The sequence below is a fragment of the Salarias fasciatus genome, chromosome 22, assembly GCF_902148845.1.
Source record: "Salarias fasciatus chromosome 22, fSalaFa1.1, whole genome shotgun sequence".
Lineage (NCBI taxonomy): Eukaryota > Metazoa > Chordata > Actinopteri > Blenniiformes > Blenniidae > Salarias > Salarias fasciatus.
This window is the reverse complement of record NC_043765.1, coordinates 17,858,565-17,873,478: the sequence shown is the minus strand read 5'-3', so window position 1 is coordinate 17,873,478 and position 14,914 is coordinate 17,858,565. Positions and strand designations below refer to the sequence as shown.

The following is a 14,914-nucleotide window of genomic DNA, read 5'->3' as shown; positions in this document are numbered from 1 at the left end:
ATTTTAAAACATTTTTTTCTTACATGTAATGCTGAAATTTATACCAACTTGTGCGGACGTTTGTCGGACTAATCGCCATTCAGGTGCCGGGCTCCTGTTGCCAGGACAACGCAGCCTCTGATTGGCCGCCGCCGCACCACGTGTGGCGGCGGCGCTGACGTCAGAGCTCGCGGCTGCGGGGCTAAGCTGAGTGAGAGCGGCGGCTCAGGAAAAAGCCCCGCTGGAGTTTGGACTGCGAGCAACCTGGAAACTCCAGCTCCCGTACAGCTCCACCTCCTCCCGCTACTACCAACACAGCCGCACCGCTGACACCGAAAGCTAATGGACTATTAAAGAGACTTTTAACCAACTCTCCGCATCCACTGAACGCGAGGTGAGTAGTTGCTCGTGCCGCGTCCGTCCCCTCCTCGCTTCCTCATACTTTCCACCAAATGCATACAATCTTCCCATCGGACAGGTGAGATGAGTCTGCAAGTGGAAGCGGAGTCGTAATCACCTGTATCTGATAATAATGGTATCATTTCCTACTTTTGCTGCGTAACTTTGCAGCGCAGCCTGGAGCGGATAAAGCTTTCCTCATATTTCTAATCGGATGAAGCTGCTTCTTCCGAGGTGTCCTTTTCGTCTCCTGCACTGAAGAGAGCAGGAAGTTAAAAAAGAGGGGAGTCCTGCCAAATGCACCGGCCCGAGTGAGGCAGGGTATCTCATTTCAGCAAACACACATCAGTCAGTGAGTGGATTTAAGCAGCGGGAGAGGGAGGCAGCCTCAGTGGACTGCTGCTGGTTTTACTCTTGTCAAGTCGGTCCTCATGTTTGTTTCCCTGCAAATGCATGTGTTTAGTAAAGTGTATGATACCCACACAAGTCATAAAGAGGATAATTAAAGTGTTGGCAGTAGTTGATCTAATCCCAGTAAGTTTCTTCTGGATTCTAATCTTCGATATTTTCATTGCTGCTATTTAGGATTAATTTTTATTACCAGTGAATAACCTGTGTATTATAAAGTGTAAGTGGATAGGCTGAGATTGCTTTTAATACAATGATAAAACAGCCTGCTAGTGGCTATAAATGTGACACTAGAAACAATAAATACATATTGCAGTGTAATGATAAGTGAGTTATGTACTTTATACTGTTATTTTCAGCCTTTGATAATTGCCTCGGATCTATTGTCTGTTTTTCAAAAATATCCGCATCAGATTTTCAGTGAAAGTATTGCAGGTTGAAATGTGACATCTGTTTTCCAGGAGATAGCATCATAAGACACAGCTATCAAGCAAACACGCACAAACAATAAACTAACACTGCAAGTACACTGTTACAAACATGCTGACATGTTGCTCACCCACTTCCACATCCAACAAGAGCCTTTCCCCTCTACTCCACAGAAAGAAGCAGCCTTTTCTCCAAAGTCACCCTAAAGTCAGATATTGGAGCCGATACAAAGCTTTTCTGTCTCCTATGTTCATCTAAAGAAAGCTATTGAAAAGGGTTAATGGTGTCATTTATTTTAAAACAAAGTGGGTTGTTATCTTGATACTCAAATGTTTAATAATTGATAAAGGAAAGAAAAGTTTTCCGGTACGGTCATGTGAGAATTTATTGGTTTACCTTCTTTAAATAATTAATATAAAAATAATTGATGACACCGAACCCTGTAGGATTCAGATTTCCACCAGACAATCAAGCTTGCGAAGCAGCACCGGGGATTAAACCGGCCGATGACAGGATTGCTGCTTCCTAAAGTGACTCGTAGAATTACCAGACCTCACTTAGCTGTGTGTAAATTTACTTCATTTATTTTTTTTCCTTTATGGGCTGGTGGCATGCGGTAATTGAATGCCTCTTTTGGTTTGATGTGGCGATGTAAACAGGAACAGATTATGGCTGAATTTCCTGTGGAGGTAGTGGTGAAGTTTTTACGGGTTGATTAGAGGAGGCGATGGTGTGAAAAGGCATGAATTGACACCGACGAAGCAAAAAGAAACGCTGCAGAGAGAAGAAAAGCTGAAGTTCAGTGATCCAAATCAAACATTTTGACGCAGGAAACGAGAGAAAAGAGGTTCGGTCTGACTGAGGAAACGCAAAAAATAAGTCTCAGCCTCTGAAATGACATGTAGTCTTGTTCAAAGTTTTGATTTGATTTCAGTAACTCAATAGCTCGAGTAGCCAATACAGCATAACAAGAAAATTGAAAGACATGTGGAGGTGTTGACAAAAGGGTGGAGCCGAGATAATAGCCCCCTTGGTGTCAGAAGCATCTCTGCAAACAGTTCAAGATGCTGAACTTTTACAAAGGCATGCTAAATTTGTACAGATGTTCTTTTTTTGTCGGCGTGGGCGTCTTGCGGGTTTGTTTGGGGGCCGGACTGACCACACTGGCAGCATCGCCTGTAGTTATGCTCATCGCAGCAGCAGTCCGCGCTCCTTTGAATTGAATTAGACCTTTTTAGACAAAGTGGACGGGAAGAATGATCGAGTAAAAGCAAGGACGAGTGGAGCATTTCGCTGAAAGAGAAGAGGACCGAGCCAGAGCGAGCCCGAGATGCTGGGTTCAAGACCGAAACAAAGGGAAAGAAAAAGCTTCTGCTCAGTCACCCAAATAACGTTTTGGATTGAAAGCTGCTTTTCTCACCCACTGTGCAGCAAATATCACTGGCAGAGAGGGGTGGGAGTTGTTAGTCATCAGGCAGATTGACATTTCCATCTCTGCAGGCTTTGTCTTTACAACAGGCTGTTTTAGAGGAACACATTTAGATATTCAGTGCAAAGCAAACAGCACTCTGCTCATGCAATCAGTGACAATTTGCTGTGAGTGTTTGTCCAGTCCCCGTTTGCAGCAGCCTTCTTGCAGTTGTTGTCAGTGACTCTTTTTTTTTTTTTTTTTAATCTTGCACTCTCTGTCTCTCTCTCTCTCTCATGATGGCTTCAGTGTCATGATTGTGGTTTTTCTGCAGCGCCTTGACGCACGGAGCTTTCTGGCACACAATGGGAGCTCATGTGTGCTGCATTATGATGAAGTTGGTGCCTCGGGTTTTGTCGAATGCAGGATGGATGGGTTTGTTAGTTTCACACTGAAAAGACACAGGAAAGGTTTAAAACATTGCCAGGCAGAGTGCATCTTCATGTAAAATGTGCGTGAGTGGTAAATCTGGTTAACTATTGGTCGCGTTGAGCTCAGGTCTTTAGAATTCATGGAGGTAATAATAAAGATCATGAATAATTCAATCATTGGGAGCCATTGCTTCTGTTTTGAGGAGGGTTTGTAATAAAGTTAAGAGTAATATGGCCTTCTGCCACAGTTTGACGTGGAACTCTCAAACACTGCAGCTATTTCATATTTTTAATACTCTATCAACTTGAGATTATTTACGTAGTGCCATTCACAACATAATCATCTCATAGAGAATGCAACAGTCCACTTCACTTCTACTGCTATTCCCATTCTTTGAGACTTTTAATAGTCTGACGCACCTCATTCAAATGTCTGTGTGCTTCTGTAATGAACCACTCATTTAGATCAGGTCTATTAAAGAATGAAAGCAAGTTTCTTACTAATTCAGATCCAGTTATGTCAAAATGAGCCATATAGAGAAATCAAATTGCTAATTTTGATAGTTTAATTGTGGAAAAATGTATCATCTAAAAAGTAGGGATTGGATTTTCTGCCTGTAATAATTGATTAGTTTCAACTGGTGATTAAGTCTGAAAAAGCAGGGTTATCATTAAATTGATCAACTTAATAACCTTGTGTGAAAGCAGCCCGATGTTTATTTAAATGTACTTGAAGTCATTTAGATTCACGCAGCATCATTTTTTATTTTCACTTCACTTCCAAAATTTATTTATTTATTTTTTTTAATTTAATAAAATCTTTAGTAAGCTGCTTCAGTTGAAGTTTCAGTGACGGCCTCTGATTTCTGTTTCTCTGTGTGAGAAAATGAGTAAAACTCCTCGCTGAAAGCCTCCGTTCCATCAGACTCGACGGCGGTCCGGCTCTGACCTTACACTAAATAACGCAGCAGCTAGGGTTGCACCGAGACATTCAAGGAGCCACTAAGGCACGCTACGCTGATGGGGCGGCGTCCCGACACTTGAAATGTGAGCGTGCGTGCTCCCGGAGTTATGCCAGGCGTTCGATGGTGGTTTAACGCATTCTGCTGATCAGGCGTTTGATAGAGCGCCGGGGTCGGGAGGAAGACGTTAATAGCTGATCTCAACGCAGATGCAGCTCTTCAGTTTTAGATCTCGTAAAATTTGAGACAAAAAAGGCAAAACGAGAGGGTTGGCGGGGTCATTAACTTTACCCTCTACATGAATTAGGTTTTTTTATTTAGAGTTTGAATTCAGCTGAGTTTAAAAGCTCAGCCACCTTCTGTGTTCTCAGCCTTTAATACCAAAAGTTTAAAGCTAATCAAGTTGTTATGAGTTGAGTGTTGTTTCTGTCTATTGACTCTCTAAAAGCACTGATGTCAATGTTTTGACTAAAATACTCATAAAAAAAAAAAAAAAAGCTTTAGAGCCTCCACTGTTTGCTTTGGTGGCGTATTTTCATGTAGCAGACGTCAGCCAAGTCATCTGCAACAAAATAAACCCACAGTGCAAATGGGAAGGGGCTTAAAAGAAAGAGAAAGGATGAAAAATGAATAACGCGTCGAGCCTGCCAGCTGCTTGAACCGCGTCCAGTTTCCCTCCAGTTTTGGAATCCGAGCAGAGCGAGACGTTTCATTTTTAGTGGTTTTGTTTGTTTTTGTTTTTCCAATTTAAAGTTATTAGCCACCTGCATGTTTAGTCGCTTAGAAAATGCATCACATATATAAAACATCCTCAAGGTTCTTGGAAACAACGTTCCTTCATTTATGCACCAAGGTGGTTTATTTGCCTGGAATAACTCGGCCTTTTCTGTGCAAATTCCTGATTATTATTATAGCGTTTGTCGGTAAAAGGCTGCTTCCATTTAGAGATAATCATGACATTGAAGTGAACAGCAACGTATTGACGGCAAATCTAAACACAGACACAGAACGTAAATTTTTTAGTTTCCAGCGTCAGTGAGAAGCTGATATCGCACATCGTAGAAGCTACCAGTGGCACAATAAGTGTTCGACAGAGAAAACCATATCCAGCGATTTAAAACAATGCTTTTGAAGTGAACATGTGAGCCTCTTCAACAGAGAACCGTCTATACAGGCTCTTTTTTTAACAATCCTATAGGGATTATCTGTTGCTGAGCTGCTCCTATAGCGATGGAGCAAACTTAAACTACTTGCAAATTACTGTGGTAATTAATTAAAAAGAGCAGTTGTGCGATTTCCATGAGTTCTGCTGCTGTGAATGAAAATCGCATTAAGCCCTCTCGTCCCACACGAACCTGTCTCATGTGATCGCAGTTAGTTTGAAAACCGTATCGCAGCCGAGATGTTTTCATATCAGACGGCGGATACTGCAGGTCTAATAATTGCCCGATTGTCTGGCGGAGAGGGGCCGCCCTCATCCCCGGCTGCGGTGTCACAGAAGCATCATGTTTCATTATGAATGCGTCATTCATAAATTCACTGTCTGTGATCGGGCCTCTCTCAGCCGCACAGCCCTCCTCTGGCTCAGCCTCCCTCGGCCCGCTCTCTTCTTGGATTATCTGTAGGACTCTTGGGTTAAGATTTACCTGCAGGATATAAATGGAGACTTGTCCTTGTTACGTAAGTGGGCAACAAGATGTTCTGGGATGAATGCCGTATGGAGGGCTTCAGATTCAGACGGCGAGAACAAGCTCAGCTGCTGCAAAATACAGAAATACCGTGGCTGCCGCCTTTGTTGTTTGGTGGCAGCCGCGGTGTCAGGAAGTACACGTGATCAATACTCCTTCAGAATGAGATGAGAAGTTCAGGATGCGTTCAAGGAGCGTACATCATGGTCTTCACACTAATAGTTTTTACGTATTGAAAACCATGCAGAGAATTTGCATTATGCAGCAATGAGAAAGTAGCAGAAAACAGAATGAGCTAGTACATTGCCTTTTGTGCATCTTTTTCAGGACTTAATTACTCCTATTATGGATGCCTGCTTCCCATAATGCATGCTGCTGCAGGAGCTTTGCAACTGGAGACCAGCAAGTGCCTGGTAGTCCAGTTATCAGTGCTTCAGTCAGTGGACGGTGGTGAAGACGAGCATTTGTCTCTTGCATCTTTGCCGTCTGGGCTTTAAGCCTCCTGTTGCTAAAAGCGCTGAGGTCCTTCTGTACCGCGTTTCCTTAACTGGGTGCTTTTAGGGGTTAAATCTGTCTGAAAGCCCAGCGGCTTTATCCCATCTCCTGCTGAAAGTCTCAAACTCCGACCAGCGACGATCATGCGTGACATTTGGTGTCATTCGATGCGAGAAGCGACAGGCTGTTCTCGCAGGTTTACTAATACCTGCACAGGCCGAGGTCAGCGGCTCTAACTGAGGCCCCGCCCTCTCCCCACCCTCCCCCCCAGAAGGTTAAACTGTCGTCCACTCAGGCGTCCTGACCTTATGCGATGGTGGAGGTAGAACCTGCTGCGAGCACGTGATCCGTCCACTTGTCAGAGAGTTATGCAACCTCGCATCACCGATCTGCCAGCAGCTGCAGGTAAGACTCTTAACAGTTAATTGTAGACGGTGATCTGGCGGAGACGGAAATAGCCGGCGCTCTTGGGGCGAGGAGATGCTGAATGGAGGCCTGAGCTCCCCCCGTCCCGTCACTGCTCCCGCTTTTCAACAAAGCGCAGACCTTCAGCCAAGGCGGCTGAAGGAAGTGACGCCACTCAGCAGACACTCGTGGCTGGAATCGTTCGTGTTTACCCATCAGGCGTCCTTGGAGATGTTTGTGCCGTTTTGCATGAGAGGAGGCAAAAAAAAAAACTGCAACGAGAAAACCCAATTAATTACCGGCTGACCCACTCAAACAACAAAGCTGCAGCTGAATTCGGCTTAATTGAATTAGATGTGAATAATTGAAATACAGAGACGGAGGGAGGGAGGGAGAACTTTAACCCCCCAATTAGCATTCAAAGGCTGCACATAGAACACGCAGTTAATTTAAAAGCTCATTGATGTTCATTTACAAAACTGTTAAAAGGTTTTCAGGGATTTTTTTTTTTTTTCAGATCTCATCAAAACATATTTAATTGACGATTAATCTGTGGAAGGCAGAAAAGTAGCAACACCAGTTCAGTTTTCTCATGTTTGTTATGACTGAAAATAAAATCTTTTACTTCACATAAACATCGAAACAGTCAAAGATCTGATTAATCCCGTAACTCTGGCTCCGTTGTTGGTTTTTTTAAAAACTGTTAAGAACAACCCTAATTAACCTTTCCGCCCTTGTTGAGCGTGATGGATGTTGAAAGGTTTTAGTGGGCTTACTGCTCCATATTAATGCGTGGCGAGCGAGCCGCGCCATATGATTAGCAGCCGCTAAAAGCAAACAATTGAACAAGCTGTCAGTCTCTGCTAAAATGTACATCGAAGGCAGAGTGATGCCTTTTTTTTTCTTTTTTTTTTTTTTTAAATGTCCGGTCGCTGCGATAAACAAGAGCGCTTGTTCGGTCAGTCGTCATGGTTACGCCGTCTAAATAATCATGGAAATCCATTAGGCAATTAAAATGTAGATTTGAGTCTGGCCGACCACGTCAGTCGAAGAAAGTGGCCACTGCAGGAGAAAGGCGTAAAAATAACTCAATGTTGGATCAAAGATGTAAACGTTCACTTTCTCTGTGCGTTCACATGACAATAAACTTTTATGAATCTTTCAGAAAAGGGGAGGAATGCTTCATCTTGTAATTTTATTCATCACAACTGTTTGATTTATATGAATTATGTGATACATATTTTATAGCTTAAATGAAAACAGACTGATCTGTTTGACTGCAAACAAAGTATATTAATCAGCTAATCAAACAAGGTCAACTTGTTTCATTTGCAGGTTTTTAGCAATAAACACCTGATCCTTCTGAAGCAAAGCTTAGTTCTGAAAGTCTGCCAGAGTAAGTCGTGAATTCGGATCTGCAGTCAGTCGATCTTTATCAGCCTGTTCAGGAAGCAGCAGCTCCTCTTCCGAAGCAGATGTTCTGATCGACGAACGAAACCGACGTGCGATCTGTTCAAGTTTGCCGGCTGAAGCAAGTCAACATATCCGCTCGCGGAGCGAGGCAAGCGTTGGCCGCTCTTGCCTCGCCGCTCGCCTCCCATAAAGGTGTACCTGCTTGCAGATGAGGAGGGAGTTGTGCGTCAGCCCGGTGGTCTTAATGTTTTCAGCTGTGATTGTGCACACGGTGTCCCGGCGTCAGATTAGCCTGTTCTTTAAAAGGTTTACGACGGGACACCTTGAGGCCTCCGCTCCCACCCCTCGGTCTGGACGGGTTCTCCCTCCCGGGTCCGCACTGCTGTTCCTTCGTCTAATTTAAACACACACACACACACACTTCCAGTCTGCATATCAGTGCCTCACACACAGCCAACCCCCCCCCCCCCAGCGCTCCCCCCGCGCTGTGCGGCTGCTGATGTGTTTTTGTTCCAGGGGTAATGAGTGTGTAAACAGGTGTTAAGCTGCTTTCCCCCGCTGCCGCGGCGCTGGAGTGAACTATTGGTAACAGCGGGGAGCTTATTGGAGGTGGCTGCCACATTGCTGGAGCTCATTGTTTACTCAGAGTTAATTAAAAGATTATCGCCGGCTGTTTATGGAACATGTGTGAGAGGGAAATGAAGCCCGATGAAGACGGGGTTGTTACAAATAACATTTAGCAGAAGTAATGGAAGCGCGGGCTGTTTTAATTCGCGCCGTGCACACTGGCGCACGCTCCCACAGTTCACTCCGAATGCCAAAACTGCAAAATGAATTAATGAGCTGTAATGTTTCAGCTTGTATAGGGGCTTTTTCTTTTTTAATGGAGTGCTTCCTTTTGAGTTTATTACTGCAGCAGTTTTAATTAATCCCAAATTTATTCTTAGAGCCGGTTTCTAGCGAGGCTGGCGCACAGCGGCGGCTTCTTCTCTCTCAGAAATGATCAGTCGGGGAATCCAGTGAAGTTACTTCAAAACTTTTATCTCCGGTTAGGTGGGAACAATGACCCTGTAATGCAGCGGCGGGGAATGAATAAACACGGCCCGGGCATAATTCTAAACATATCTGGTCTGATGATGACACCGGTAAGGCGTACCGCCCACGAGCGTCAACTGAACGCCACCTTCAAGATATTCAGCGGCTGCATCAATGTGATGTGATCCATAATTCCTCACGGACCTCTCGTGCCGCCGTTCTCTGCTGTAACATCTGAAATTAGAGCTGATCCTGTCTCGAGTTGCATTTTTCTAACAAGGAAATTATACGCTTCGTGTTTTTTACATTGTGACTCATTGAAGTGCAGAAATTCCGGCGAACACCTACAAGCCACCTGTAGTGTAATTTTCAGTGGCCTGACCTGACACGGCTGATTTTATCTGCCATTATCCTCGGCTAAGCTTTTTACGGCGTCCCTCCTCAGCAGCAGCCAGCAGACCGACGCGGGAGGGTGCTAAGCACATTAGCCGCAGGTCCGTGCCGTGAACTGTGGCCTGCGTTTCGGCTTTGAAACTTTCTCTTTCTTCATCCCTGCTGGAGGGAGAGAAGCTTTTTTCGAGGCGCCCTCCGAGAGACTGAGAACGCGTTGTTGCAGAAGAGTTCCTGCAGGAAATGGAAGTTGCATCTGCAAAGAAGCAACGCGCTCCCGCTCTAGGCAGGTGTGGTTGAGCCTCCGTCGAAGCCGAAAACATTCGGTGGTCTCGTGCTGCAGGTGCATAGCAAGGCCTGAACACATCAAAACATATCCAGGTAGCTGTGTTTGCTTTTAATGATTGCAAGTTAGTTGCATCCAGTTGAAGTAAAGGAGACTAAATAAATAAGAAGAGAGTGTTTGGGTTCAAGAATAAAGGGAAGAGGTTGAAGTGATTAATGTAGGTGTGTTCACTTGTTTTTATGGGCTTGGTGGCTTTTTGTTAAATCCTCTTTAGTAAGAATAAGCCTTGAACACACTTCTGTCTCTTCTGCATCCCTTTTTTTGTCTGGCTCAGGAAAAGCTCCAAAATCCAAACTTTGAACTACCTGCTGCAAACTGCAGACACACAAAGCTGTTAGCTGGTGAACACATTGGTCCTGTAACTCGGTCCTCCTCACCATTTATAGTGTTTTTTTTTTGTTTTTTTTTTAATGCTCGCAGTGAATTTTTCTGCTCCAGACCGAAACGGAAAGAGAAAGAAAACATGTGCTTTTCAGTCCGGGCTGCTCTGCTTTCACTCTGTTGACATTGCACAGAAGATTTAAACAATCCACACTTTGGGTGTGTGTGTGTGTGTTTTTCGACAATATCTTGCAACAACTTTCTTATCTTCCACATTAGTGTTGTGTTATCGACCACATGTGATGCTTCGAGCTCACAGTTGCTCATTTAACATGGGAAGGATTATTCTCTTACTACAGCAGCTAATTTCACATGAGATGTGTCAGTGTTGTGCTGAGGTTCTTTCCACTGCTCTCCTTGTCCTCTGAGTTTCTGTAACGACCTTCTTCCGTCTCTTTCCGTCTTCCCCCTCTCTCTGCGCCGGCAGCCCGAAGCACCGCTCCCCTCACAGCCGCCGCCGCCTCGCCAGCCATGGGTAAACAGAACAGCAAGCTCCGTCCCGACGTCATGCAGGACCTGGTGGACAACACGGACTTCACCGAGCACGAGATCTCCGAGTGGTACAAGGGCTTCCTGCGGGACTGCCCCAGTGGCGCCCTCTCCATGGAGGAGTTCAAGAAGATCTACGCCAACTTCTTCCCGTACGGCGACGCCTCCAAGTTCGCCGAGCACGTCTTCCGCACGTTCGACGCCAACGGGGACGGGACCATCGACTTCAGGGAGTTCATCATCGCCCTCAGCGTCACCTCGCGCGGCCGCCTGGACCAGAAGCTGAAGTGGGCGTTCAGCATGTACGACCTGGACGGCAACGGCTACATCAGCAAGGCGGAGATGCTGGAGATCGTGACGGTGAGTGGTGAACGCCACGCGTCCCGCTCCCTACAGCCGGTCCGCACTGAGCCAGCTGCTCCATCATATATCCATCTGCCTCTGCGTTCTGCGTCATTTAGCCGCCGACAGCAGGAAACCCAGCCGCGGCGCGGTTTCGGCGACCGGCAGCGTCTCTCTCTCTCACTCTCCGGTGGTCAGACGTCCCTAAACAGGGACGGGCTGTATTTCTAGAAGGGATCGGTCCCGCGCCGATCCTCAGCGCCGCGGCCGACAGCTGGAGGAGACGTGGCCGCCGCACGACACCCGCCCCAGACTTATTGGATGAGCGCTTCAGGGACGCGCACGCCACCCAGAAATCCTGTACACATGTCGTTACATCACACGCCGCGGTGCTAAATTGAGCGCAGCGCCCAAGAATGCGTAATCCCAATCTCCAGGTCCGTGTTGTGTATTTATAGAGCCAGTGAAGTTGGGAGCGTCGAGGTGTTTGATGCTCCAGAACAGGACTTGCATACCTAAATGGTATCGGAGAAAAACACTTCGATTCTTCAAATCATCCTCAAAACAATCATTCGGAGTCTTGATTTAATTCAATTACCTTTTGTTGATTTATCCTTTTCTCCACAATAGTAATCCCCTGATCCAGACCGAAACAGGCGACTTGCCAAACCTCGTTATAAAACCTATTTTGCTTCATAACTTTCCAAACTTTGCCAGCCTGCTGTGAGCCGCGCTGTCTGCACCGGAGAGAGGATTGAGGGGGTGTTTTTACAAACCGGAGCTGCTGCAGGAAACTCTGCCGGCCGCGCTCCGTGTCACACGCAGACCTGAGCTGGAGTTTGACTGTGAAACGAACAAGGTTGGACGATAAAGTTCCTCAAAAAGGATAAAAAAAAATTTTTTTTGCAATAAAATAAATATTTCAATATTTCAAAAGTATTTCAAAGTACCTTACCCAGGTTTGCAGTGTGCATTATTGGCTGGATTTAAACTAATATGAGACGCTCTGTTTGCAGGACAGGGCTGGATTTGCACCAAATGCAAAGTAACACAAAGTGTTTTTAAACAATGAACAAAAAAGATACATATGGGAATGAGACCAAACAAAGGAATGTCTTTGAAAAGCACCAGTATCTAAATTAATGCGGATCATTAAATAAATCCATGAGCAACAAAATAAAATGAATACAAATCAACTGACAGCCCGGACGACAGTCTGCCCTGTGGAAACATTACAGCGAATAAAATGCCATTCAAACAACATAATCCTATTATAAAACAGCAGAAATACGCTTAAGACTGAATGTAGTTCATTTAAAAAAGATTTATTCTCATCAGGGATTTAGCATTTAGCTGATTTTCTTCAGAAGGTCGTTCCAGAGCGACTCACCAACTCAATGAACATTTAATGCTTTAAATGTGGCGTATCGTTTGTTTTTCAATGATCGCCACTGCCAGCCGAAATCTTTATTTACAGTATATGAAGTATTTTATCCTTTAGATTTCTCATACAGGTCAACAAAGAGATTAAAAAAATACCTTACTTCATCATCTATTGACAACTTGAGCTTGCTCTTTTTGATCTGAACTCTTCCTGTTTGTGTATTCAGTCAGATCAGGCCACAGCGCTGAAAATAAAATGAAGACATCCTTTATCTGTCTTCCTCTGAACGGAGATAAGACGATCGATGCGTCACCGGCATGTTTTCCCCCCTCCTGCTCTCTGCACTGCGTTTCCAGGCTCTCGTCAAATTGTATGTTTTCACCAGTCTTTTTTTTTTTTTTTTTTTGCTGCAACTCGGTGAACGAGCAGCGAAGGTTTTTTTTTTTTTTTAACTGCGATATCAGCTGCCTGTAAACACACACTCACGGAGTTAAATGTGACATTAAAGAGAGTGGAGAGGGATTAAAGTGACTTCCGTTTACCAGAGGCAGATACATTAAAAAAAAAAAAAAAAAAAGAACTTGATTTCACCGTATATCTTTGGCGTGTTCCTGACTCTCCCCGCTCTGCTTCTCCAGGCCATTTACAAGATGGTTTCCTCTGTGATGAAGATGCCCGAGGACGAGTCCACACCCGAGAAACGCACAGACAAGATCTTCAGGCAGATGGACACAAATCGAGATGGTGAGCCGTCCTCCGTGTGTGTGTGTGTGTGTGTGTGTCTGTGTGGATCTTTATCGTGTGTGTGTGTGTTTGGATGGCGTCAGTCATCAGCAGCCGAACGCTCACATCCCACTCCCGTGTGTGTTCCAGGTAAACTGTCCCTGGAGGAGTTTGTGGAGGGAGCGAAGAACGACCCGTCCATCGTGCGGCTGCTTCAGTGCGACCCCAGCAGCGCCGGGCAGTAGACACACACTCTGGACTTTTCCCGCTCCGCACTTTTGATGCATTCACCACATTTCACCTCCTCTCCTCCGCCTGAGTCACCTCGGCGTTTTTTTTTTTTTTTTTGACCCGTGAAATCCTAAACAGTAGAGGCACACCAACACACACACAAACACACACACACACACACACGGTTCGCCCGCCTCTGTTCGAGGGGTCTCACACACGGTACAGATAGAACTCAACACACTGAAATCCCATCAGAGACTCCTGGGAAGCCGCGCTGTCTCTGTCCCAGACGATCATCCAGCACTTTCATGAGGTCGAGGTACGCTGAGCCGAATCCAGGCTCTTGTTTTCACTCCCTTTTTTTTTTTTTTTTTTTGTTTAGGTTTTTTTTTTCTTTTTTGAAGGTCGTTCTTCCTGATTGAAAGGGAAACGGTGCTGGTTTGGTTCTGCGTGACGGACACATCCGTACCAAGTATTTCTACTCACACTCAGCGTTTTAACACTGGAAGAAGCAGAGTCTGCTCCTCTTGGACTACAAGCGTTTCCCAGCTTTTAACAGTATGGCTCCGTAGGCAAGAAGATCTGGGATTTGTAGTTTTTAAAAACCTTTGAAGAAGAATTTTTAGAAGGGATGAAAGTTTTTTTTTTGTTTTTTTTTTTTTTTGTTTTGTTTCATGCATATTTTGGAGGAACGTTACATCCAAGTGAAACTGACTCAGATTTTTGAATGAAGGGGATTATTTTAACTACAGATCACAACCATCTGTTCTCTTGAAAGTGACTTTTTACGCCAAGTTCTGCTCATACACACACACAGACACGCTCACACGCACACATACACACATACACACATACACACATACACACGCACACACACTACATGAACTTGTCGTATGAATATAAAAACAGCTGTGACTCTTCGACTTTAACGGTTCAACACATGTATAATTAAAAGAAACAAAAAGAAAGAATAGATGTTATATGAATATATAGTATGTACTTATATATTCTTTTGCTCTGTGATCACGTTGTTTCGCGATTTGCCACAACGGGAGAGACTCGCTTTTGAAAATGTCAGCGTATAAATTATTTGGAATAAACATTTTATTTTCTTTAACGCGACGAATACGACATGAAAGAAAGTTGTACAGTATATTCGCTCATATTTATGCTAGAGAAGGAAAAAAAAAAAAAAAGAAAAGAAAAAGAGGAGAGGACCACACATTGCTATGCACTCAGCTTTGAATATCATCTGCTGAATTTAGTGGCTTTTATTTTATATTTTTTTCTTCTTCTTCTTCTTCTTCTTCCAATCCTTTTTGAGGGTAAATCTCACATCATCACGCAGACGGCCGTCAGCTGTGACCGCAGGGCCCGTTCTGGATTGTTACTGTGACATATTTCTGAGGACGATAGAGACGGATGCTTCCGGCAGACCTCGCTGCGTTCACTTAGAGCTGCCTGTCCCTGCTGAGCCGTAATAAAAACCACACACAGGTTTTTTTTTTTTTTTTTTTTTTCTTCAATCGCACTTCATCAATAGGACAAGTTCGCCGCCCTCCGGCACGCTTTCTGC

At 44.7% G+C, this 14,914-nt stretch overlaps 1 protein-coding gene across 3 annotated transcripts; it reads left to right on the top strand.

The window, feature by feature from the left end:
- Positions 1-191: 191 nt before the first annotated feature.
- Positions 192-14,514, top strand: LOC115409158 (neurocalcin-delta B). 3 transcript variants are annotated; one of them, XM_030120167.1, is made up of 4 exons: positions 192-373; positions 10,597-11,010; positions 13,015-13,128; positions 13,258-14,514. In XM_030120167.1, the coding sequence occupies exons 2-4, from the start codon at positions 10,641-10,643 to the stop codon at positions 13,350-13,352; spliced, it is 579 nt and encodes a 192-aa protein (XP_029976027.1). In that variant the 5' UTR covers positions 192-373; positions 10,597-10,640; the 3' UTR covers positions 13,353-14,514. The 3 variants fall into 3 exon arrangements, with proteins under 3 accessions (XP_029976027.1, XP_029976026.1, XP_029976025.1); XM_030120166.1 differs by having other exon boundaries at positions 10,597-11,013; positions 13,018-13,128; XM_030120165.1 differs by having other exon boundaries at positions 10,597-11,018; positions 13,023-13,128.
- The last annotated feature ends 400 nt before the right edge of the window (positions 14,515-14,914 follow it).

Bases quoted from the DNA above. Each gene is read 5' to 3' on its own strand.
- LOC115409158 (XM_030120167.1), top strand. From the start codon at position 10,641: ATGGGTAAACAGAACAGCAAGCTCCGTCCCGACGTCATGCAGGACCTG. The intron at 11,011-13,014 runs TCGTGACGGTGA...TCCCCGCTCTGC, and splicing joins CAAGGCGGAGATGCTGGAGA to TTCTCCAGGCCATTTACAAG. The intron at 13,129-13,257 runs GTGAGCCGTCCT...TGTGTGTTCCAG, and splicing joins GATGGACACAAATCGAGATG to GTAAACTGTCCCTGGAGGAG.